The 27,369-nt window shown below is 38.9% G+C and overlaps 1 protein-coding gene and 1 long non-coding RNA gene across 2 annotated transcripts; both read left to right on the forward strand.

The window, feature by feature from the left end:
• The first annotated feature begins 6,417 nt into the window (after positions 1-6,417).
• Positions 6,418-7,217, forward strand: LOC108920515 (uncharacterized). The gene is made up of 3 exons (XR_001964997.1): positions 6,418-6,460; positions 6,680-6,705; positions 7,175-7,217. It is a non-coding gene; the product is annotated as an uncharacterized LOC108920515 (long non-coding RNA).
• Positions 7,218-7,593: 376 nt separating this feature from the next.
• impg2a (interphotoreceptor matrix proteoglycan 2a) lies at positions 7,594-21,473 on the forward strand. The gene is made up of 14 exons (XM_018729239.1): positions 7,594-8,214; positions 8,410-8,574; positions 9,392-9,450; positions 9,577-9,597; positions 11,025-11,278; positions 12,629-12,693; positions 13,939-14,221; positions 14,472-15,637; positions 15,817-16,036; positions 17,489-17,699; positions 18,225-18,413; positions 19,930-20,128; positions 20,683-20,762; positions 21,406-21,473. Exons 1-14 carry the CDS (start codon positions 7,594-7,596, stop codon positions 21,446-21,448), a joined length of 3,576 nt encoding a protein of 1,191 aa, XP_018584755.1. The 3' UTR covers positions 21,449-21,473.
• Positions 21,474-27,369: the final 5,896 nt, after the last annotated feature.

Consider the following 27,369-nt stretch of genomic DNA (forward strand, 5'->3'; position numbering starts at 1 on the left):
AATCAAGAATAGGGTGTAGTCAAAGATTTTAACATTTTGTATTTACTGCACATCATTTAAATCAAGCAATTAATCACTTCTGTTGAAATCAAGCCAAGAGTACACAGTCCTGAGTCTATTACTCTGCTCCCCATAGAAGACTGTCTATTATCAGGTGGATAGAGATGTTACCTTTAGGTTGATTTAGTTTAAGTTTGAACAAGATTCAGTGACAAGAAGTTGGTGCTGGAACAGGCTGGATTGGACCATGGTTCTCATGAGCGTCTACTGTTCAACTGTTGGCTGTAGATCCCGTCAGCAATCCGGAAGCCCTGGCCTTTGTCCTAGACACCAGACAAAGTGTTATTAGCATTCACTTCATATGCAAGCCAACTTTATGGACTGTCCTCTATCCCAGCCTTTCCTATGTTATACAGCTGTAGAAACAGTGAGTCGTAACAGGAGGGGAAAGGTCACAATATAAACATATGCTTTTGTTCACTCAAAAAGTTGAACCTTCTGCAGATCGTTCGTGTTTCCATTCTGTGCGCTTTCGTGAATGCAGCAACACATTAAGGCACAGACTTGACAAAGTGTTAACTTTTGCTGTCGAGTTATGAGTGAACAAAGCAGCTAAAGTTGCCAGACATTTGCTGTCTTTGTCCTTGATCGCCCTATGTTAATGTGATGAAGTGCATACTTTAAATTAGGTAATAAGAGCATCCTTGTGTTTATATTAATTCAGAATAGAGCAGAATCCTATTGTAGCAAGTATTGTTGGCCAAAAGGGGAAAAGTAATTGTTGTGCCTATTATCAGGGAACAGCTTCTAATATATGCTTTAGTGAGGCTAAAGGATAAAAAAAATAAAAGGTAAAATTTATCAACACTTTTACTGTCAGTTATATTTCTGACTTGAGGGGGCTGCACATTACAGGAAAAAAGTGAGTTAATGTAATCTGGCAGTTAAGCACAGTTTATTGCGCTGTAAGGTTTACATTTAGCAACATGTTTAACGCAGCTAGATTCCAACAATTACTAGTTCAGATTTCAAGGACAATATGGTGACACAGTGAGTAGCACTGCTGTCTCACAGTGCCTGAATGCTGTGAGAGGACATAGGTTCGATCCCTGTTCAGTCCGAGTGGAGTTTGCATGTTTTCCCCCTCTGTCTTGGTTTCCTTCAGGTGCTCTGGTTTCCTCCCACAGTCCAAAGACATACTGTTCAGGTTCCCCCATAGTGTGTGAGTGACAGAGTGTGTTCCACTGATGTATGGTTAAGTGACCCAGTGTAAGTAGTGTATTTAGCAGTGTAAGTCACCTTGGTGAGTAAGGTGTGTGGGCGGATAATACTGTTTGTTGGAAATTGCTTTGAAGAAAAGTGTCTGCTAAAAATGAACCAATGTAAGTAGCCTGTTGCTATAGTACACTTGAATAGGTGCCTAATTCAAAGTGTGTGGTAAGTTATTGGATGTTTTTTTTTTTTTTTGTGCATTTCTTTCTGCTGTTTACAACTGGCAAGACCTACACTTGAGTTTTCAGAGGTCACAGAAAGGATTTGAATCTTCTGGAAGCATTGTCTTAATGCCAGGCAGTGAGACTTTATTTTGAAGCAGATGGATTATTTTCACTGTGACCCAAGTGTTGTACCTTATAGTCCTGGAACAGCCTGAATTTCTGAAGAGTCATTTAAGTGCTGAATTCTCAGAGAATTATTATGTTGTGTAATATGCATTTCTAAAACATGGCATATACTGTTTCACAACATCCACTTTTCATTTGTGATTAACCAAATAAGAAGGGACACAATTTCTCAATGCTCTGAGGGTCAAGGCACCATGATCTGTTTTGTTGTGCAAAAGCAATGCTGATTGTTTGCCTTTTGTTTTCCTTCTAATCCTGTCTGCCCTGTTTAGTTACTTGTGGTCTTAAATAGATTAAAATAGAAACAGCAGTTAAAAGTAAACATTGTAGTAAAATAGGATTTCAGTGGTGTGCAGCAGTAGTAGTTGTTCAGTAATTGGAACTGACACAAGTAGTAGTCTGGCCTTGGGCTGGGGGGACGTAACTTTGCATTATCATACAATGACTTGGTTAATCTGATTTTGTAGTCAGACTGAGATTAGACCAATTTACAGCTCTGGGCAAAGCGGGCAGCTGACCCCCAATGGTTTCCCAGTAATCCCATTGTCTCTGTCTGATTGTGGGCTCTTGTACGTCCTTAATTTGAACTGAAAATGAAGGTCCTTATGAATTAATCACTGTAGCTACACAAAATTTATTAATACAAAATGTAGACAAAAGTGTTTTCAGTTTTTAAATTTTGTTTTTGTTGAATTTTATCACATCACTGTTGGATAACTAGTTTAATGCAGTAAAATATTCTTAAAAGCGAATTGGAAATGTGCACGCAGTATGTACCAATGACTTCAAATGGCTGTATTAACTCAATTCAGGCTTTAAATGGTTTATTGGGAGTTAATAGAACTGACTATACAGTTCAGTATTGATCCCCCACTGATGAACAACAGTGTTTGCACATTTCCTTAGGGATTGAAGCTTAAGGTTAAAACATACCATCTGATAAACAATGTGTGATACTGTTCATCATACATTAATGTCCATTTCCTACTGTCTTGTAAGTAAAATTCTGGAAAGATTTTTTGAGTTATTTGAATCCCAAATACACTGAAGAGAAATTAATAAAAATGTGTTAAAATTATTACAATTTAGAGAATGCAGAAGGAAGAAATATTAACCATCTTTTTCTTCTCATTTATTTTACTGATGTTATCTGAACTTTTTTATAGTCACAAAAATTCTCTTTTTAAAATTTGTACTGGATCACAGGAACACAATGAACTCTATGTAGTGTTATCAGCCCACACACCTTATTCACCAAGGTGACTTACGCTGGCTCACTCATGCATACATTGGTGGAACACACTCTCTCTGTCACTCACACAGTATAGGTGAACCTGAACAGCATCTCTCGGAACTGTGGGAGGAAACCCATGCAGAAACTGGGAGAACATGCAAACTCCACACAGACTGAGCGGGGATCAAACCCCTGTCATCTCGCACCCCCCAGGCGGTGTGAGATAGCAGCGCTACTTGCTCTGCCACACGCATTAAGGAATGCATCTAGTCATGAACAATGCCTATACATGCTGTAGCATCCATATACTGCATAACTGGATACTACAGCATGCATAGGCATTGTTCATGACTGTACATGCATTCCTCAATAGCCACAGTGTGAAGTTTTTCAAATGGATACCTCCAGCAAGAAAATGTATAACATCTCAAAACACACATCAATTCAAAGTTGTTACAGGAATATGAAATTAAGTTCATTTCATGCCATTAGACTTCACAGTCCCCAGGTTTGAACCCCACTGAATGCCTTTAGGATCATGTTGAACAGAAAGTTCACAGCATAAATTTGTGATGAAAAATCCTCTGGAACTGCCACTTAACATAGACTGAAATCCTTGCTGAATGTTTCCTGCACAGTTTGTTTAATCCAGGCCTTGAAGAATTCAGGCTATTCTGGAGGCAAAAGGGGGTTCTAGCTGGTACTAGACACACACAAACCACTTGTCCCGAGTGGGGTCACAGCAAGCTGAAGCCTAACCGGGCAAACACAGGGTGCCGGACTGGAGAGGGAGACCCAGGATGGGATGCCAGTCCATCGCAAGGCACCCCAAGCAGGCTTCGAACCCTAGACCCACCAAGGCCACTGCGCCACCGCACCCCCCCAGTACTGGACAGGTGTGCCTAATAAAGTAGCTACTGAATGCATATTCAGGCTTTAGCTTAACATTCAGTATGTTGCCAGTTGCTTAAATGCTCTCATTAGTTTACTTTTGTACTTTTGTCCTTGTGCTTTTTTTATATAACAACAAAACAAGCTCAAAACAGCAGAGGCAGCAACAGTACAGTATACTGAGAACTTAAAAATAAGTACATAATGCAAGGCAAGGGATGGTAATGTAATGCTATCTGAGAAGTTCCAAAAAAGGGTGACCAGAAATAAATGTAAAATGTAAGGGGTTAAAAGTACCTGGAGTGAGGCTGTTGTATACATTACAACTGAAACTACCCGAGAGATAACCTAAGATGTGCTTGAATAACAAACTGTTCTGGGAAAAGCGGGAAGCTGACCCCCAGTGGTCTCCCAGTAGTCCCATTGCCTCTGTCTGGTTGTGGGCTCTGTTATTCTAACATGGCCTATTCTTTTTTTGGGCTTCTGTAAAGTGTCTCAGTTGCGGATACCTCCAAAGATCTCAGTTAGAGACGCTGAAATTATTTCTGAGACTGTCGAAGCTTATCGTAATTTGATTTTTTTTTTTTTTTTCCCCACCATCTGTTGACATCTGTTAAGGTTGTGAAGAGGAGATGTGAGTTAAGAGCAGTCAGGGTCCATCAAGATATTCCAGCTGGATTCCCCAAGTATTAATGTCTTAATGTTTCTTTCTTATTTATTTGCTTAATTTACAATCCCTGTTTCCATATTCTTTACATGGTGTGCCCAACCCTTGCAGCGTTTGTAACATCTGAGCTGCTCTAAAAGGTTTAGCAAAGAGGATTAGAAAGAAAAAAAAAAATGTTCCTCAGTCCATCTGCCCACCTGAGTTAGGAGGTGTCTTCAGCACCACAGCGGACACCTTTCATTCACCAGGGTGGACATCCCATACTTGTCCTTTAAAACTTTTATTGGCATGTGTTTTTACTTAGGTGGATCATTGCACAATCATATGTGTCAGTCAAGTAACTGAACACAAGTGATTATCAGACAGATTCTGCTCAAGGCTGACGCACCTGAATTTTTGGGAAAAAATGCTGGACTTCATGTATAATTGTTCTTTGTGCACTTTTGCATTAATTTTTTTTGTGGGACATGTACACACAAACACAGGTATGTATATTTCTACCTTGCTTTTATGACTGTCTGTGCATCATCATGCGTTCTGTTGTTAAGTATTGTGTTTTGGGTTCTTTCAGATGTGGTACATGCAGCTTTGAACAATGGTGAGCTACTATCAAATCAGCAAACCGGTTCTAAAGAAATGACCGTCCAAGCTTTGTCTTATAAAGCGTCCCGGGAAAAGAGAAATGCAATTCCTACAAGAAAACGCGATGTGCTATTTCCCACTGGAGTGAAACTTTGTGCACAGGACACCTTGCAGCAAGCCATTGCAAACCATCTGAACTACTTTCATCTCAGAGGTAGGAATGCAATTCAGGCATACAGTTAAATGTTAGCATTTATCCAAAATCTATATTAAACCAGTTGAAGTCCTTCAATAATTAACTTTTCTTTATACATATCAGTTTTGCAAAGAAAACAAGTTTGTATTTAATGATTTTCAGTATTTTGCTAGTTATCTATGATGGGGCCCATGTGTAAGAATCAAAAATATTTATAGCCTTTAAATTTTTCATATGTATGAAAATGTATGTACTTAGTTATGTGTATCTGTGTTCTTGATTATGTTATAACTGACAAATAATGAATGCTGGATAAACAAGATTGTAGTGTTAAATTTAGATGTAATAGACACTTACATACCTTGTCAGATTAAAAAGAAAAAAGTTATTCTTACTTTGCAGTGAAATATAACAAGCAGCTTTTACGAACACTGTAATACCATTTAAGGGAAGAGCCTTAACTTTCTTTGTTTACAAGGGAGGCATTGCTCTTGGCACCAATTTCCATCATGTGAACCTGCGAAGCAGTTAAACTCAGGTCAAACAGAGAAGCAAAGCACCTGCCACATTACGGTCACGAAACCTGAGTCCATCACCAGCGAAACGGTGTTTGTTTAATTGAACCTTACTGGCCGGTCTGTTCCATGATGTAAGCTGGGCTTGTGTCCCTGTCTTGGTGGGGATTTCTCCTCTCCCCTTCTGTTGCCATTGCTGTGCCTATGATAATAGTCTTTCATTGTGACAGCAAACCACAATGACATAAAACTGAAGAGAACTTTAGCCATTGAACAGTTCATCAGTGGATTATTCTCGATTCATGACTGCCTTTCACAGTAAAATAACTAATTCGTTACTGAATTGGCTTCCAAAGAAATATGAAACCAGTGAAGGTATGCTATGTTACTGCAAACATGAGTTTAACAATGTGCATATGTGTTTTTACACACACACACGTTTCTTTCTGACCCTCATGGCAGATTCTATCCCTAATGATACTTGGTTTTATTCGAATGTGAATACAATCTTCCCCACATCATCACATCCTTATCCTAGTAGCTCAGCAGCACAACAAATTGTGCTCTTTCTCCGAATGTTCTCCAGTGTGCCAGGAGACAGTGTGGGAGGCCTTCAAAATCTTTTGGGATCGTCTGCCAGAGCATGACGAGTACCAGCATTGGACAGGCATGTGCCAAGATGGGTCTGTCACCATCTTTGATATTGGCACCAACTTCAGCAGATCGCAAGAGCATCTCTCTCTTATGCGAAGTGTGAGTAGCACCAGGATGCCTGAGTATTTGAACACTTGTTAATATATCAAACTATACTCAAAGGCACTATAGATTAAATATATTTGGTAAAGATCACAGTAATTTTAACTAAATTTATTTAATTTAATAACTTAGATCAAGTCAAGTTACAGCAAAATTTTTGGGTAAAGTTTGCATAATTTTCCCTTATGTCATTTTTATAAATCTTTCCTCTTTCAGAGAATGCCATTGGTAGCATCATCAAGGTAAGAGTCATAGTAACATTCCTATGAAATACACAAATACAACACAACAAACCCTTGCCCATAGTCTGCAGTATTTCTATTGTCCTTGCCCATAGTCTGTGGAGAAGCATTCAGGAAGATTTTCATGATACATGTACATGGTACTTGTATCTATGACAATAGACTCGAAACTTGAACTTGAACTTGAAACAAACCATTCTGGAATGACTGGAAAAGTTACTAGGAATTAATACAGTTTATAATAATCAATCAATTGTAATTAATGTCATTCCAAGTGTAACTGCTTTAACTAACTACTATCAACATAGCATGCTATATCCTCCATCCCCATACCACCACAATGAACCCATCCAGTCATGGCTGCTCATGTGCAGCCAGGCTCTGTTGTATTGCATGTGAACCTGGCACTCAGTGGCATTGCACCCAGCTGTGCTTTAAGGCCACAGTGTGCATGTTATTGTTTTTTCAGCTCAGGCACATCAGAAGGCCAACTCGAAGGAGACGCAGGGACCACTCAAGAAGGTCTGTGTTTGTTAATTAATTATGAGGGATTGGCTTTTTGGGTCATTATCTTTATAAAAGCAGTCCTTTGTTGTGGGCTGGGTATGGGATAATTACACTTCCTGTTACACACAATGCCTTTTGTACAATCTTAAAATTCGAGGCTTGAAGAAAACACTAGAAATTAAATTTTATACATTTCAATATCTATTTTAAATATCTCACTTGATTTCTCTTTCTACCAATTACTTGGAACTTATCACAGACAAAATTATCACTGTCAGATGGCCTGAAGCATTTTCTGTGCAACTCATCCCAGATGTTATCCAAGAAGCAACTTTAGATACGACTCCAGAGACCACTCCGAAGGAGGTTACAAAAGAAGCTATGTCAGGTACCACTGGACTTGCCACTGAAATAATGCCAGATCTCGCTATAGGAAGATCTCCAGAAATCATAGGGGTGGACATCGCTTGCATCTCGTCAGCAAGTACTCCAGCAATCACTCCAAAGATCATTCAAAGGATCAACGACAGAGTCTCTCCAGAGATGATTTCAGAGGAAACTCTGTTAGTCACCCCCAAAGCCTCCCCAGAGATCATTACAGAGGATTCTACAGTGGTTACCTCAAAGGTCATCCAAGAGACCTCAGAGATTTCTATAGACTCTACCCTGGAAGCCCCTGTGGAGATCACATCCAAAATCACTTTAGGTGATTCCGCTGAAGTCCCACCAAAGGCCACCATTGCTGTTACCCCAGCAGTCACGACTGAAGTTACTCCAAAGGCTGCTGTCTTAGTCATCCCAGAAATCACTGTTGAGGTCACACCAGAGGTCTCTGATGAAGTTAAATCTGCTGTAATCACTGAAGTTACACGAGAAATTACCATCACTCCAGAAGTTCCCTTGGAGTTCGCAGCAGGTGCCACTGTAAATCCAAGTATGGTTACTTCAGGACTGACAATTTCAGCAGCCAATGAAAACAATTTTATAGAAGACGAAGAAATGGTGAGTTGAAATGCGGTAAAAGGATGTAAACAGCCTTTTCCATTTATTGGTTTGCTTGTTTATAGTCATCTAGATATAGAGTTATCTTGTTTTACGGATTTAACTGATGCATAGACACAGTCTACACCAGCGCAGTCTGCAACAGTTTGGCAACAAAAATACGTGTTCGCCTGTATATTTCTTTCCCATTTATAGATCAGAAATGAGATTGATGTGGACACGTTCAACAGACCATTACAGCCCCATGGGGAGCAGCTGGTTGAGCTCAGCATTCAGCTCAAGGGAGTGCCATACAATGACGCCCTGAAGGACCCCTCCAGTTTGTTGTACCAGAGACTAACCCAGCAATTTACTGAGAAGGTAACGCTCCCTCTCATATTTTTTCCTGTCTTTATTATATTCTTATGCCTTCTTTTCCACTGTGTTTTGTTTCTTTTCCTCCTCTTTCTCATTGTTCTTCTTCATCCAATGTTTAGTACTGCACGGGGCCACATACTGAGCACTCTAATACTCCTCAGAGGTCTTTATGGAACTCATGAAAATGTTATCTGTTCTCCACTAAAAAAAAAGCCCATACACACTTGCTTTGGAAAATATACTTGGATCTTGTCAAGAATATTCATTGTGCAGCAAATAGGCCGAATCCAGAAACACAGAGAGCAGTGAATCATTGCTATCCTTTTAAGTAAGAGCGAAAACAGCAGGAGACCTCTCTTCTGCTGGGAAAGGGAATCTATGCATCTTCCCTACCGCTGGCAGTGAACACTGCACATCTTCAGCATTTCCCTGGAAGTGCCTGAATACAGCTTTATGTAAGAACCATGCACATCTGGAGGACTAGCGAGGGAAGTGCTCGCTGGATGAATCAGCCATTCCTGCAGGATCAGTGAGAGGGCCCAGCACACAGCCCAGCCTTGTGGATGGAGCTAGGACAAACTCAGCACAGCTTGCTTTCTCACCCCTCTGCAGGTTCCCTAGTGAGTTGTCAACCTTAGCAAACATTAACCAGACTACAAAGTTGACTGCAGAAGGTTCCCCAAGCAACCTCTACACTAAATACTGTTGCTCTTTCAGGCAGTAGTCACGAGAATCGGTGAAGCAGACATCTAATTACGCAAAGTTGCTCACATTTTGTACACCTTTGCTTTCGTTTTCTTTTCCTTTTCTGCCTTTACAGATTGAGGACGCGTTTGAACGGCTGCCAGGTTTCAGGAACGTCATTGTGCTTGAATTCAGGTAAATTCTCGGCAACAATATTGAGCTATAATCACAAGGTAGTAAAAGACTGACCTAAAATCAATATTGAAATTGCTGCGAACAGAATACACAGTTTCTTCATGACTATTTATTTCTCTGATACAGACAGCAGAGGGATTCTAAAGGGTGAGTGTTTGTTATATTATTAGAGCATTATAGTACAGCGGGCTGTTAGCGTAGTGGTTAGAGCTGTGACCTTTGGATCCAAGGGTTACAGGTTCGAGCCCCACTTCTGGCTGTAGTACCCTTGAGCAATGTACCCCCCCTACCTTGCTCCGGTACAATTACCAAGGTGTATAAATGGGCAAGTAATTGTAAGCATGTGATAATTGTTACCTTAACATTGTAAGTCACTTTGGTGAAAAGTGTCACCTAACTGAATAAATGGAATATTGTTTTGCTGTAGAACATCTGCTTCTGTTCAGGCTGACTCCAGTTGTTTTCACTATTTAACATTTACATTCTGTTTCATAATATCCTAGACATAAATGGCATAATCCGAAGAGAAACAATCTGGCATGTTCCTCTGGAACTTTAGAGGCTCATACCCATTGTCTTTTTCTCTATTTGTGTCCCCAATAATAAGAATATAATTCTGCTAAGCAACCCTAGTATTTATCCCCTGTGGTTTATGCAATCATAAATAAGTTTCTGTCTTGCTTCTTTTTCAAAAGATCTGATTTTGCAGTTTCCAGTAACCATATCCCCCTGGGCATGTGCTAGCATGTGATCAGCTGTCATTTGCATTTGAAAACCCTAGTGTTCAAATACCAGATGATTTTCCCCACAATTTACAAAAAGCCTTTACAGTAAAGGGGTGGCTCTAGGTGACTATAAGTAAATTCTCATTTCAGTTGCTCACCTTGCAGAAAATGGTTAATCTCAGACTGACACAGTTTATTGAACAGATGCTTTACAGACTTTGCATCTTTTTCCTGTCAGTGACTTCATTACGGTCAGTCGCACTCATCCTTTAAGTGGGATAATACCACTACAAGCAGAATGGCCAGCTGTTACCCAGCATGGAATCATCTGGAAAGCTTTACCGGCAGATCAGTTTTATCTCCTGTAAGCCATTGCTGCTGTAAAGGCCCTCTTGCAATGTGTCATCAACCTCCATACAGATGACATGGCCAGCAAATTTAGTGACCTTATTGAAGTTGATTAGTTAGTTTGTTTTTGCCTCCTTGAGTCCTCTATTCATTACTAAGTTCATTCTTAATTCTGTCTGGTTGGTGGTGATTAGTGATTAACGTGACTGAAAGCAAACACAATTTAATACACAAATAAATTATCCAACTGGGATGCATATGAAGTGCAATATATGACAATAATAATGGAGATCTTCTCCTGCCCTAGAAGTGTAATTACTTTGCTTCCTTTCTGTAATTAGTTAATTTCTCTAATCTGAAATCTATATAGAGCCCATGAAAATTGTGATAAATTATTTATGGCATACAGGAGATTCTGCTTATGTTAGCAACTTCCCAAGATTTCTCTAAAAATATACTTCAGATTTCTCACTGTTCAATCCCTTATGTTATTGATACCAGGAGAAGTGTGGTCATAGTCCACTATGCCATCACTCTGGATGTTGGTTCTGGGAGCATCAGCAATGACACCATAGACTACATCAACCTGCAGTCCAATATGGTGGAAAATTTGTACCCTGAACCAGTGGAGCAGCCCATAATCATCTACACCATAATGGACCTCCGCAACTACATCACTGAAGCTCTTCATAAGGAGAATCTCATTGGCAACACCTCGCTGGACGTGGACCCAGATTCGCTGCAGCTGGAGAACGGTACGGGTCCATCTGTGCAGGATTAACACTTTGGAATTAAGTTGCCATGTGAGGTCAACGCTAGATGTATAAACAGGTGTTTAGGAAAAAAAAAAAACAGCTGTGACATTTCTTCTATTAATTTTGAATTAATGTTCACAGTAATTCATTCATATTGTGAACATGATAGAACGGCAGGGAAAACCAGTAACATATTAGTACAAAAATGTAGTCTAGAGGTCAGGGTGAAAGTGTTTAAGTTTTGGGTTTGGTGAGGTAACAAAACTTTGCAGTTCAACCCTAAAGGCACCATCTTTATGGTTTTTATGAAATTCCTCATACGGCCATCTCCAGTATAACCTGACAGAGAGAAGTGACATAATGATCTTTTATAGGGAACCATAGATTTTTCTGTACACACATACCCCGCTAGTACCTCAGTCCAGTAGAATTGTCCCTGAGAGTTATTTTGTTCCCACAGGGATTATACGGGTTCAAATGATCTCTCTTGGAATTTATCCCCCTCAGCTGATTTTGCAGTGTATTTTCTTTTGGCAGAAAGGGGAAAAGTAACCTTTTTGCTTGGTGAAATATTTGATCATATTAGTATTGATCATATTAGGAAAATCAATATATCAGCAGTAGTTTTTCTATACATGTGATAAGTTGTCAGCTGAGTACTAAAATAGGACAGATATCTAAGGGACTCGACTTCTTCCTAAATCTGATTTCTTAAAACATAAGTAACCGATATGCATCTCCATTCAGATTTCTTTAGCCTGACACACCAGTTTTCTTTGATATGCTTTTATTCCCACTCATAGTGATTTATTCTCTACAGTAAGATAATGAATTTATCCAAAACTATTTGGCAAATTTATATTCATGGAGTTGGAATGAAGCAAACAGCTTTAGTTTATTTCACTTTTATAGATTCTGATTTATCTAAAAATTTTCAAGAGCTTCCTGTCTGGAACTCACCCATGGTCATAGCTCATTGTTTCCTGAAATACTGTACAGGGAAAAATGTTAACTTCTTTGACCATTACAGGAGACATATATGACAGTTCATTTTATGTATTTCAGTTAGAGAAATACAAGAACGGAAGACATGGGCTATGTTCCGTGGATGTTTTTGCATCTTTACGAGTTCAGTCACTTTATAAAAACTAGAATGTAACTGTATTCATGACAGAGGCAAATTAAACAATATGGTCTCAGTTGGAATAAATGAATTTCACTGATTTTCAGTGTCTCTCAAACATATTGGTTGATTCACTGGTTGCAGAATAAGTCAGGCCAGATTTTTTTGCAAAATCACTGTCCTGTACATTTCCATATCTGAACATATTTTTTCCCTACCCTCTGCAGTTGAAACATTGCTCTCTGGAGCCAGTAGGCCCACCAGTGGACCAGTGTATCCTAATAACTTGCTGGTGAGAAATATTAATGTCACACAATGAAACTGTTTTGCACAATTCTTTTATAAGAATGTTTTGCAAAAACATGTACAACATATTACTATATGATAGTGTGGAACGTATCACACCGTGGCATTTAAGGTCACTTGCTTCTTAACATTTGAAAGGGATGAGGAGTGGGCACAAAATGAGAATCTTAGCTAAAGTCTGTATTGTTCTAAACCTTCTTGAAGATGATTTTTACCTTAGCTGTGTTATAATGTGCATATTGTTTTCTTCACAATTACATTTTTAAGTGTATCAGGAAAAAAAGCACCAAATGGCATTTTTGTACAAGTTGTAGTTTATAAATAATATTAACCCTGTAAAAAACATAGCAAAAATTCTACAAAAGTTTACAAGCTCTCCTTTTCCATTACTGGCATTTTAAAAACTGTTTAATAAAACTGATTTTAGGCCCCTATTATAGCTCCAATGCACTCACTTATCTTTGTGACTAAATTTTAATAGAACATTAATTTAATGCTTTATTATTTTACACGGCACACAGGACGATTTTTGAAGCTAAAATAATCAAATTTTATGTATCCCATTTTACAAATGTATTTTAATTGGATAACTGTGAAAAATAAAAAAAAGCATAGCTTGCTATTTTTTTTTTTTTTGGCTGTGAAAGCATGAAGTAATGTTGTAAACTTTTTTTTGACTAACTGAAGGAACAAAGAAAGCACACATTATATTATAATACATAACATTTTTGCGATATATTCAGGTATTATTGGTCTAAATGAGTTATTACATGACCTGTTTCAGAGTTTTAATTTCTTATATCACTAATGCAGCTAAGTCATGTTATTTTTAATGTGTTATTAAATGAAATGTCATTGCCTTTCGTAAAATAACAATTGAGTGGTAGGGAAGAGAGACAAAGCGGTGTCTTCAATGGGGACAAGTCTGGCTGAATCGTAATTCCTGTATAAGGAATCAATCTTTTGACGCTTAACCAAGGTCTACAAGACATACTGTTAGATGCAGGTTCCAGTAAAACCAAGATTTTTAATAACCTAAATATAGCTGACAACTAATTCATGCATTGTGCCCCTTGAAAGCTGAAGAAAAAAGAATGAGAAACTTTTTTTCTTTGGAAAAAATTTTAAATTTCAATTTTTGTTCAAGATAGTTTGCCAGTTATTCTGGTAGTCTCCTTTGACAAATTGTAGTTATGTTTTTCTTATCATTTCTTCCTCTCTTGTGTCCCAGGACATTATACTTGCAGCAGAGAGACCGCCAGATGTGCCAGGACAGGAACTGAACAGCAACGATGTATTTGTCAGTGGTTTCAACAAGAATGACTTCCTGCTTGATGCTGGCAACCTGCATGATGTAAGGGTGGGGTCCCAGGATGTGGAGACGGACCCAAATGATGTTATTGTCCTGGAGGACAGCCCCACTCTGCCTCCACTAGATGTTTTTGATAATCAGTTTGACATGAACCTTGAATCTGTTGCAAAACCAGATATCACTCCTGCTCCAGGTTTTGACGGTAAGTTTCTCCATATCTCTGTTTTATAAACACGTGCCTGCTTACACAAACAAGTTGAAAGAAACATTTGTAAAATGTAACAGAATCTACTGCATATTACATAATTGCTTTACTTTGTTATATTATATCCAGCTTTATAATCACGAAGAAGGTTCTCTATGTTCAAAACAGTACACAATAATCCTGACTGCAAATGCTAATTTAAAATAAAACTGGTCTTGCTTTTCTTTCCTTTCCTTTTCATCCTCAGGTGAGAGGATTCATGAAGTTACAGCTGACATGGGGTCTGGATCAGATACTTCTAGAAGTGAGAAAGACAGTGATGTGTGGTCATGGCTGTCTATGGCCACCTCTGTGAAACCTGGAGACTCAAGAGACCCTGATCTGAAAGACAGTTATTTACTGGATGTGAAGCAAATCTCCACTCAAGCTCCAGAAATCTTGAACAGCAAGACCCCCTTTTTAGAAGAACATTTTGATTCCACATTTAAAACAGTGGTTGTTATTGAAGAGGAAGACTCTAAAAAGGAGTTCACATTAGAACAACCATTTCTGGATGGAGCCCTGGAGACCCCTGATCTTCGCACTCACCCTCCCTCCACAACCACTGATCAAGCCCCAGTTTTCTGGACTATGGAAACACTGACAGTAGAGCTCTCAATGCAGACAATAGAAGCATCTGGCATGTATGAAGACTTCTACACAGGTGAGCCAACCATAAAGAATATGTCAGCCACTGATTACCCTCTTTTAAGTGATGTCATTACAACCAAAGACTATGCCTTGGAAACATTACCAAACGCTGATGGAAGTATTTCCAACACATCGGCTGCAGAGGACTTGGTAACAAAGGATTCAGCCAGTGAGGCTTCAGTAGAGGTTCTGGATGGGGAAGAAGTCCTCATGGTGAAAACAGAAAGTGATCCAATCACAAATGGCCTAATTACTGTCTCATCCACGGCGCTCTCCCCAGAAAAAGAGTCTCCTTTCACACGAATCTATGATGTTGTGCCTGACGATTATCCCTTTGAGAAATCAACCCATTTGCTTCCATTTACGGTTCCACATTTACCTGATGATGAAACTGAGGTTGCCACACTGCCTATTCGGTCACAGGATGATGCAACTTTACTGAAGATCAAAACCCATGGACAAGACTTACCCAATATCACAGATTCAGACCTTTCATTTCATATGATTGACTATGGGGGAAGTAATGTAGAAGAAGATGGCAGAGAGTACCCATCTGGTGCTGCTCATGGAACTGACACAGAAAGTGCTGTCACTCAGACCAACCCTGGACAGGCACTGATGGTATTCTTCAGCCTCAGGGTTACTAACATGATGTTCACTGAGGATCTTTTCAACAAGAGCTCGCCAGAATTCAAAGCTCTAGAGCAGAGATTTCTGGAACTGGTAAAGTATTTCACAAAAATTTCTTAGTAAATAGATGTAATGTTTATATGCAATATATGTAATGTTTGTAATGTAGCAACGTTTAACCAGTGGACTGTATTGCATATCTTGTAATATACTTGTATCAGAAGTTTTTCTTTGTCTCTATAAGTAACAATGGGTCCTCTTTGTTATTACAGCTTGTACCTTACCTGCAGTCCAATCTTACCAACTTCCAGAACCTTGAGATTCTCAACTTCAGGAATGGTAGCATAGTGGTAAATAGTAGAATGAAGTTTGACAAACCAGTGCCCCAAGGTGTCAGCTATGCAGTCTACCTGATTCTGGAAGACTTTTGTAACACAGCTTACCAGACTATGAACCTCGCCATTGACAAGTACTCGCTAGATGTGGAGTCAGGTAGGAATATTTAAGTACAAATTTCACTACGAAAAACAGCGAATATTCATCACAGTGTTCTTTTATTGCTTGTTACTGAGCATTGCTTAAGGGCACTTTCTGAATTTCCTACAGTCATGTACGTGTTTCTAAAGAATTTGTTCTAGAAAATTGAAGTGTGAAAATTGTGAGTATTTCAGAAATGTTCCCACACCTTCTGCCCAGATCAGACTATCCCCACACAAGCTGCCAAATGTTTCACATTTAATCAGCACTGGTGATGAATGATGTCAACTTAGCTTTCAAATGAAAACATCAGTGGGACTAAACTAAGATATATTTGGCTGCCTATTTGGGTCATGGTGGTCGATAATTCAGAGACCATGTCCAAATGACCAAGGATGTTTCTGTACTGTTAGGAGAGCAAAAACATATGGTAAATTTCACAGATATTGTTAGGCTTAAAAACTCATCAAATTGTTGCCCCACAACTTTGTCTAAAATGTAAATTTGAAACTGGGTTGATTTTTTAAAATGTTTTAAATACTGTTATTTTTTTGTTTATTGGTGGCCTGTGCACATCTAGTTTTAAGTATTTTGGGACAAGCAAGTGGTTTTAATAATACAAGAACTTGTTCTATTTGGTACATGATTAAGTTTTTAATTAGAGTTTATTTGCATTTGTTTAGATATAAATACATGAAGCTTTTTTAGATGAAATGATGAGATCAGTCTAGAATCCCAGGAAAACACGCCAGGGTAATTTAATATAGTTTTGGATATACCTTCTTAAAAATTATATTGTTAGAGTTATTAATATAAATATTCAACAAGATATGCTAGAAAAAAAAATCTATATTTGATATTTCTTTTAATGATTATCCTATTCATGTATCAGAAATGTAATATCCAGCACCTGTTATCTACAGGAAACAACTTCTTTTGATTATTTGACATATAGTATAGCACTGACTGGACCCTGCTGTACAGTCAAAATTATATCACTAAAAGCAAGACCACCCAAGAGTATAAAACTTTCAGTGCTTATAACCAAGAGAGGACTGTAATGTTTTATACTGAATTTCTTACACAATTGTGTATGTCTTTGAATCAAATTACTGCTGATAATATAATCAGCATGCATTTTTCCATATTCTGTAATGAAACCAATAACTCTAACAGTTAAATGAAACACCTTCTTGCAGGAAAATAGCCTATAGCCCAGAATTATTTTCATTCATTCATTCATTCATTCATTCTCTGGTGTACACATAAATGTAGACTCTCAGATTTGTGTAATTAATCACTGAAGCTATAGTGCTTATTAAATAGTTATTCAAAAATAAATTGTGTTCCAAGACAGTATTGATAATGACATTGTTGTCATCATAGAAATAAAACACTGCTATATTTCATTTTTGAAATATTTATGCCTACTTCTGATGGTCCATGTTGTGTACAAACTGTTGCCAGGTGATCAAGCGGATCCCTGTAAGTTCCAGGCCTGCAATGATTTTTCGAACTGCATGGTGAACCGCTGGTCGGGTGAGGCTGAGTGTGTCTGCGATACGGGATACTTCAGTGTGGATGGCCTGCCGTGCCAGAGCATCTGTGACCTTCAGCAAGACTTCTGCCTGAATGATGGAAAGTGTGATGTTATTCCCGGACAGGGTGCCATCTGCAGGTGAGTGGGACGATGATGTCTGTGCCATCTGAATGTTGTGCTCATGGCCTGAGCTTTTACAATTACATTTACATTTATTCATTTAGCAGATGCTTATCTGCAAAGTAATGTACAACTCATGCTAACCAAAAGTGTATTTCGCCAACAGACACTTTGCTCTGAGCCAAAAAGCCAAAGAATAAATATCACAAAAGAACACAGCACAACTTACGCTAAAGATTCACAAAGACCTAGAAAAGGGAATAAAATATATGTATTTCTCTTTGGATTTTATTTTATTCTCACAAAAGGGGAAAATTAGACTAGCCTTTGTGTTTACGCACATTTTACACATATCTTTATTCGGGTTTTCTCCAATATGCCAAATAACGTTCACAGCTCAAAAACCGTTGAAATCGCTTATTAGACTTAATTTTTGATAAAATTTGCTTATGCGTAATTTTATATATCAGTTGTTAGAATGTACAGCTGTTTGTGTTAAGTGTGTACACCTGTGATTTGCTGATGCTGACACCCCTACGTCAGATGCCGGGTTGGGGAGAACTGGTGGTACCGGGGTGAGCACTGTGAGGAGTATATGTCGGAGCCAGTGGTGGTGGGGGTCGCCATTGCCTCTGTTGCTGGCTTACTGCTCGTCGCCTTGGCCGTAATCCTCTTCCTGTCCAGGGTGATGCGTGACCAACGTGACAAGGATGAGATGGAGGACCCCCTTCGGTGAGAGATTAAGGCGCATTCACAGGAAAGCTGTGAAAAACTTGACTGTATGTGCAATATTTTATGGATGCAGTCTGCGGAGTGCATAGCATCTGTGTTTAATGCTTCCTTTTATGACATACTGTGCCTTGCTGAACTTGGCATCCTATGTATTGGCACATGATAAGAGCTGCCAGTGCCCACGTATTTTGTGGGTTTAATAGACTGCTTACCTTTTTTTTTTTTTTTTATAACTAATGTGACATCCTGTTGTTACTGTGGTACATGTACTATCCTGTAATCTGTGTGTTAGCATTTGAGTTTTCCATGAGTAGTTCATTGTACAAGTTACTGTTGCTATTATACCTGCCATAACAAAGCCTTGCCCCAACAAGCACAGGCAGAAATGTGAATGATCTTATAATATCGGATGGTTATTTTAGAATGTTACTTCTCGAAGGTCTCTGTTTAGCTGCCACGTGATTCCAAGAACTTAAGAAGAAGTTCTAAAACTGTCTCCTGAGCACCCTTTTTACATCCAATTACCAACCCAAGCCATTGAATCTTAGTCCTGATTGTGTGCATGGGGCTGAAACGACACAGACGCTGCAATAAGTCACGTGTAAGGCAGATTAAGAGGCAGGCACGTGACTATATAAATTAAGGACTGCTTTAAGGCTGCTGTAAATGTTTAAAGCATATAAATATAAATACGTACAATATTATTTTTTGCTAGCCCCTGGAATGTATTTTACACAGGTTTGACGTACAAATCATCACAATGTACAACAGATTTACAGGGTTTGAGGACACTGGGTTCCTTTCAAAAGCTCTGCTATCTGCACAAGCCTCAGCGAGTGCATTGTTCCTGAGTGCCTCGTTTCCCAGGTGGCTTTTTATCTATAAACTGATACTATTTAATCTTAGTGCGGGAAAAACTGTAACAGTCAAGAAACATGAGTAAAAATGTTGAAGCAAATCTGTCACAGAATTTTTTGGAACTGGAATTTACCAGGCACGTTATATGGTTTTTTTCTATGCATGTTGCATGTTCCTATTTTTACCGTGCATGTTGATATGAGTGTCCCAAAGTGTGTGTGTATATGTGGGTGTTTATATGCACAGACAGTATATGTATCTGTGTATCTCATTTGTGCAAGTTTCCTCCCTTTGAGTTCTTTTTCCACATCTGTGTCCTACTGAGGACCATGTAACTGTTCCACTCCATTTATTATATCTGTGTTCATGGGTTTATCCTTATCACCTCAGTCCCCAGTTTCACTGTGCTTGGCTCTGTCTTTCCTGTTGTTTGCATAGGGTAGGGCAAACATTATACATATACTTAACAAGGGAGTCATGTTAAAATAGTCATTGAATTAAGTGATCTTTTTTAAATTTATATTTAATTTAATTGTCTTTTTTATTCATAATGCATTATACTTGGATAAAGCACTTTGTCAAGTCCAAGGTGGCACTTGTGTGGCTTCTTCTATATTTTAAATGCTGGACCTTGTGTCTTATTCCTCTTCCCTCTCAGCCGACGGGAGAGCTTGCCATCCTTGGAGCAGGCCACCAAATACAACCCCATGTTTGAGAGCGACATCACAGTGGGTTACAGTCACTACTGCCACCGGTATCCGGAGCCGGTGTGTAGCACTGGGAGCGCTGAAGCCTCCACGGACTTCAGTACCGAGGAAATCAGGCACATCTATGAGAACAGTGAACTCACCAAAGAGGTAAGCTGTTGCACTGTTCTCAGAGGCCGCCGGCTTAGAGGGATTCCACAGAACGCTCGGCTTGACTCCAAGGCACAGTGTCCGCACAGACTAACTGCAATGAGTGCCCTGTAGTCCTGAGTTCATAGTGCTCCATGATTCAAAGTTTAGGCTTTGAATTTCTTTAAAAAAAATTAATTACTGGTTACCAGTTGTGCTACATCTCATTATATAAACATTTAAACCATATCACAGATTTACACAAGTTGCATGCAGGATTTTGAGTGAGGAATCTACGCACGGAGTAACTTTAATTTTAGACGAGAATTGCGGTTTTGTGTTGAATTGGGAATGATTTGCGAAACAGACATTGAGTTTAATTTCAGAAAGTTATTCCTAGAAGGCTGACCACTCCCTCTGTCTGAAGGGGATTTACAGGTGGAATTTCTGCTTTGGCCCCAGCACTGCAGGTGTAGGTATTTCCTGTCCACTGGAGTGGGTGGACAGGTCAAAGACACCTTTCAGCAGCTCAGCGGGACTCTCACACCAACGCCGTTATGTAACTCTTTTTGCAGGAAATTCAGGATCGGCTTCGGATACTTGAGCTGTATGCCAAGAACCGCCAGTTTGCAGACTTTGTGAGGCAGCACCAAGTGTGAGTACAGCAGGTCAACGTGCTGACACATGACACGTCCCTGGAGATTACACATACTCACTACTGGCCTTGGGCTAACTCTCCTCTCCCCCTTCTTCCTGGGTAGGAGAGGCAAATCTGCCGTCCTGCCCTGTACATTCCCTCTTCACATCACATGACCACACCACCTGTCATTGCTTTGAGGTCTGTAGCGGCTCAAAAAGCTGGCCCTCGATGGTTTTATCCAGGTCTGTCTTTCACAGACTACAATTGTAGTGCTCAAGACAAAAAACATCTCCAACCTCATATCTGAGGTTAATTGCCCCACCAGCTGTAAACACTGAAAGAGAAACGTATACCCAAGATCCGGGACAGGCAGTTCTGAGAAAGATGCTTTCAACCTTGAGAACAAAGACATAATGTGTGTCCAACTAGAAACACAGATGACTGTGGAAGAGGGCAGTCTTTGAACCAAGAGACAGGGTAAAGGAACAAGGACTCAGGAGCTCAGGCATGTATTTATATTCTTGCTCTGAATGCCCTCCTGCCTCGACAGCTTCAGCATTCAGCTGCTTTGGGTGGCCTGCAATGTTAAAAGATTTGCTGGCCAAATGACTCCTTCACAAATTACCCAAACTAATGAGCTCTTTTTGTGTCCAAACAGGGCTTTGGATGTACAAAGAGAGAGCTCCTCCGCACAGATCTGATGGAAATAGCCAATGGCTCTACTGAAATGCACTTTGTTCTTCATCCTAAGACGTTTTGGGGTCCAGTTGCTACCCCTCTGTTAAAATGATTTGTTTTCATTAGTAGATTTTGGCAGTGAACATGAGTAGGTGATGGCAAACACCACAGGGAAGAAGTTTCTAAAGAAAGACGGGGTCTTTGTTAATCCCCGTTTCCTCCATATGCTCTTGCACGTTACTGCCATAATCATTTAAATCATTTATCATGTGATGTTCGGCACATTCTGCCTGTGGTTTCAAGATGTGCTCCTGTCTTCCTGGACTGAACTAAATTTCTATAAAAGTCTTGTCTCAGCAGGATTCTCTTAAAATTTTGCAAACGCTTTCCAGCCACATAAACACATCCATTCAAGAGTGAGACTGAGGCAACGGTGCAGGTTTCCTTCTCATTCAGTGTCTCACTGTCCATGTGAGTTAGAATGTACATTCTGAGGATCTAAAATAACAATTTTTAAACATTTTAGTCTACACATTGAAAAAGATATGGTTGTCTATGAAGTCGGAAGAGCACTGCACCAGCGCCTTGCTCATTTTTTGATGTTAAGATGGACAAATGTTTTTTGTAAGATGTTTTTGTGACATCGTTTTATGAATTCTTCTGCTGTTTTTTTTTTTTTTTTCCTTGAACTACATGTAGTCAGTCAGATAACACTAAAAATTTCCACACTTCCACTGAAACAATTTTTTTTGCATTTTCTGGACTATTGTATTGTGGTTTTTTTGCTTCGTCCGGTGATGGGAAAGTCCTGCAGTCCATGGTGCAGCCCACCCTACATGTTATTTCTGCTTTTGTGAGTGCCTTTATATCATACAATAACCTCTGGTGGAACTGTGGGAGGACAACATCACAGTCCCCTGATAACCCAACACATGAACATTTGTTTCTAGAATAGCAGAGGACCTCTGCACACAAGCACACATTTTTGTAGCACAGGGCTGGCTGGAAATATAATGACTCATTCTCCTGAAATACTTAATGTGGTTTAAGTTCATTATTACACTCGAGTTTTATTTATTTGATTTCGGATAATATATATATATATATATATTTCCTATAAATGTAAATAGTATTTACCTCATTATAAGAAGGGAAGGACATGATACAACTTTATATATAATCTACTCTCTTGAATTTAAGTGTTTGATGCAGACACTTTGATGCAGACTATTAACTTTTGCTACATAAGCCAGATGGACTTCCAAGTTATCAAAGTTCCGGAATGTCTTGTGTTTCTTCAACTCAATTTCTAAAAAAAATGTCATTTACAGTTCTTATTTTTGCGTTCTTATCGTACTCTGTTGTATCTGCCACACCACTCTTAGTGATTCCCAGAAAGAACTGAAGCAGATAGTTCATTTTTATCTGGCAAGCGATGTGCTGCTTGGATTTTTCATGCTGCAAACTTGTCTCCAATTCCAGTTCTTTTCACTGAAAGGATGATTTACTTCAAGTCTGCTCCCTTTAGTATTCTTCAGTTTTATTTAAACTTGAATGTTTGACGCTAAAAATAAAACTGAACATGACAGTATTAAAATGGGTTATTTAAACTCCATCAGTCGTTCACCCAAATATAAAACAACACTGACAAATGAGTAAAATATGATAAGACTGCGCTGCTGATCTCTTCATTTAGTCTTTGCCAAATGATAAAATCTGTCTGCCATCAAATATTTACGACTGGGTTTTTGGTGCTTCAGTGCAATACAGTGTTCTTTCTTAAAAATCGCTATGTTTTAGCTATTGTCATTGTCACTTTATGTTTTAGAAATGCATGTGTGAGTGGTGATGTGGGGAAAAAAAACCATAAAAAGAGATAAATAATGTGAAACAATTTGGATTCAAACGTTTCTGTTCTCCCCATCCATGTTCTGTCTGGAAAATCTGGATATTTTCCATGAGGAAACATTTAGACTTTGTTTATCTGATCTGAGTTATTATGACAGACTTGGTTTTATTTCAGTACAACAAGAAAGTGAACAAACACGCATTTGGAATAGGTCTAAATGGGAAAATAATCCATGGAAACAGAAATGTTGCAAAGTCTTTAGTAAAGCCAATGTGTCTTGTTAGTTTTGATGTGTAAACACTGAGTTTTAGCAATTCTGAAAATGTTGAAAATATTAATGTTGACATTATGACATGTAAGTGGAATGTTTTCGAAGATCAAACACACGGAATCAGAAGATGAATAATATCAAGAATGTTTAATTAAAACATGTTAAGTTTTACTTGTTCAATGTTTTCAAAAAAGGGTAATTATTTGGTAGGAAGTTAAACAGTTATGTGAACGATCTGTTCTTCTGTTCTGAGGAACTAATACTAGGGAAAAATGCTTACAAACAATTTTTTTTTTTATTGAGCATGCATATTAAATATTCTTAATTTAATTTGCATACAATTAATGCATGTTTATATTAGCATAGTAGCATATGTATTATATGTAATATATACAGTATATAAGCATGTTTTGACTTTATGTAACATGACTTTGCCCCTTTACAAAGCCTTTGTTTTGAATGGTACAAATAAAGTTTTATTAACTACCTAAATGAATTTGGGATGCTGCAATGCTGTTTGTTGGAGATTTCACATGTCTGACACATGTTTTGGTTTCCCTCATTGTAGTGCTGCTTTAGTTATTCAGAACTGTGTTAAAAAATCCTTTGCAATGCTCACAGTAATAAAAATATGTTCTGTTCTGATAAGGACTCCCCCCAGTTTCTATATTTAATTGAAAGAATGTATGGATATTGCTCAGTGTGCCATTGGGTCGCAGCATCTGTGTTGGTAATGGCAAATTATTATTGTACGTAAGTAGTGCATTTTGAAATACATTTTGGATTCATATCTTAACCTGAATACTAAGTTATTTTTATTTTCTTCTGGAAATCTCTTATTGTTGTATTTTAAATTGTGGCCCTTCAGAAACTTTATATTTATACAGTGAAGATCAATGGAGGGAATTTAAAAAATAGCATCAAATTGATCATTTGTGTTATGTACAGCAGTAACTGTAGTAACACCAGAAGTAGAGAGTTCTTAAATTATACAGTATAAACAGTGCTATGGACTGTTGGGTGGGTGGTAGGGTAGGGTAGGGTAGGGTAGGGTGGTATGATGGTGCAGTGAGTCAGTCTGCCACCCCACAGTGCCTGTACTGTTTGGCCATCGGTTTGAATCTGCCTCAGTCTGTGTGGAGTTTGTTCTCCCTATTTCTGTGTGGGTTTCCTCCCACAGTCCAAAGACATATGGTTCAAGTGGATTAGTGATCCTAAATTGTCTGTATTGTGTGAATGGGTGACTGAATGTGTGTGTTGCTCTCCTGTGACAGACTGGTGTCCTGTGCATGGTGTACCCCTCAGCCTTGTGCCCAGTGATGCTAGGGTAAGCTCCAGATCCCTGCACAAGTGGTTAATGAAAATGGATGGACCGATAGAAATACTTTGTAACCTGCAAGCATTAACACTACGTTGTAGTAAGATTACCTATAGAGATTTTTCAGCTGCTTTTTAACATTTAATGAACCATTGATAGCTCTCCACAAATTTGTGCCCTCCTGAACTCTGGAATTTTGCAGAACAAACTTGGTTGCTGGCAGAGAACTTCAGAACTTTTGTGTATCAACAGATGCTCTTCGGCACCCTGTCATGTACATTTATAGCATTGTAATGTGCTTAGTGTTTGGAATGTAAGCATTTGAGTGTGCTTGTAGTGAGTGTTTTGGTTCATTATTTCATTTATTAGACCTTTTCTGAAAGTGTGATGAAATTCTTGGAAACTGACAATCTTTAGTTTAAAATTTTGGTGTGTCCAGATGTCAGTAACAGTGTGGCTAGAAGAAATGGTGCCCAACCTATGATCAAAACTAGCAAAACCAGCAGTATCCAGAGTTCTCCCTTTCGCTTAGGTGTTCGATGCATCATCCTTGTTTGGTCAACCGAAGGCTGACTTTGCTTTTCATGGTCCTGGTTGTGAGCATCTGTCAGTCAGCTCTCAACAGGATCAATGTGGAAACAATGGAAGGAGGTCAAGACGGAAAGATTGCGCATTCCTGCTCTTTGTTTTGACTGAAACAGACATGCTGTGCAGTACAGACTTGCTTTGCAGCACTGGATGATCTGAACATCAGCTGATTATATAACTCCAATCTTGTGTCTACATGGGACCTCAGTTGCTTTATGAATCGTTGTGTGCAGTACAGCAGCTACAAGGAAGGTGAGAGGGAGTGCTAAATAGGCTTATTTACAGGGGCTGAAGTACTCTACTGCCTCAGACACACTTTTGTCATGCAAATAAACAATATGGTTTACTTGTGGAGAATGAAAAGGCACTGATAATGTTTGTCAAATATTTATCTGTAATTTTTTTCCTACAAATTTGATTAGCAGTGACACAAAATATTGAACTAATTATTCAAATCACATGCAATAAATACTTCTTTCCATTACTTTACCAACTAATGAGAACATTTCAGAAAAGTCACCATTTGGAGAACAGATGGCATATTGACTGGAGCAGTAGGCTGTCCAATCCTGTTAACTATTTAGGTTACATGTGCTTGTCTGGATAAGGACATCTGCTTAGGATATGTATAATGCAAACTGAAAAAAAAATGTGACGTGAATCTGAAGAATCTGATAGTCATTCTTGTATTTAGTTTTTCATTGTTCTCCATGTTCCCCTTGACTTGTGCTCCACCACTAGGGAGCACTCTCCTTACTCACTGCATCCTCAATAACACTGAAGTCAGCCAGAGGGAACACAGGTTGGAAGAATGTTTCTGTACATGGTAATTTTGGTCAAGGATTGGAAAGGACTGGAAGGCATTTCCCAAATCAGAGTTGCAAATGTATCCCAGATTTGCACAAAAAATTCAACCGAAAAAAGCTACGGCAGAAAGAGGCTTAATGGTTAAGGATACTGCCTTGCAGCCTGAGGTTTGTTCAGATCCCAAGATGGTCTATGGTATGGCAACCTCATGCAATGGATAATGGATAAAACTGTAACTACGAGATAGACAAAGGAATAATAAATTTTTGATGGATTATATGAAAATGGATCCAAAATATTGTATCTGTATACCTAATTTATTTTGATGCTAAATTTGACAAACCCAAGTTGCATTGGTAGAAAGTTTTTGGCTAGATGAAACAGCAGCAGTGCCAAAAATGTAGTGAGTCTGATTAAGATTTATATTACAAGGGGCCCCCACTTTATACATGTGGCCTATGAATTGGACTGGTTATTATTACTTCAGACTAGGCTTTTTTTAGTGCCAAAGTCAGTATATAACTGATCACAGCCATCTGTGATGGGTAAATCTTTTTTTTAACTTTACATTTATGTAGCGATTGCAGCAGATCTGAGCTTTGCAGTGTTGCAAGTGGTTTTTCCTTAGTTAAGCAATGCTTTTTCAACACTCCTGTGATGATCTTGCTGTGCTCCCATCTCCTTAACATGTCCAAAGCCTTGCCATTTTGTTCATTTTCTTATTTTTGTCTGTGCTGCTGAGCAGTGGGGCAAAAACCCACCCATTGAAACATTCACAGTGCGCAGAGGTGGGAAAACGTAGCTTGGTTCCCACTCTCCTTCCTTCTCATGTGTGCTGATGGTCCTTTGCTGGTGTAGAGGTGGAGTCAGTATGACCCGGGGGTCGTTACAAAGCACAACTTCAGTGTGGTGCCCTTGGAACGCTGAGCTGTGGGGCGTGACACATGGAGATGACAGTCTTCCCACTGCCTCTTGGCTCTGGGGCATGACACTGGAACTTTGATAGGACATGGAAGGAACAGCAGGGTAATTTTTTCAGAGCCTTTGGGTTAGGAGTCGTTTTCTTGTCATGCGCCATTGTGTGTCAAGGGGACTGCAGGATCTCGCCCCA

This window comes from Scleropages formosus, chromosome 14 (genome assembly GCF_900964775.1).
Source record: "Scleropages formosus chromosome 14, fSclFor1.1, whole genome shotgun sequence".
NCBI lineage: Eukaryota > Metazoa > Chordata > Actinopteri > Osteoglossiformes > Osteoglossidae > Scleropages > Scleropages formosus.

Coding starts and splice junctions, on each gene's coding strand:
- impg2a (XM_018729239.1), top strand. CDS start 7,594: ATGTCAGGTACCACTGGACTTGCCACTGAAATAATGCCAGATCTCGCT. Junction 8,215..8,409: donor TTATAGAAGACGAAGAAATG/GTGAGTTGAAAT, acceptor TCCCATTTATAG/ATCAGAAATGAGATTGATGT. Junction 15,638..15,816: donor AGCAGAGATTTCTGGAACTG/GTAAAGTATTTC, acceptor TTGTTATTACAG/CTTGTACCTTACCTGCAGTC.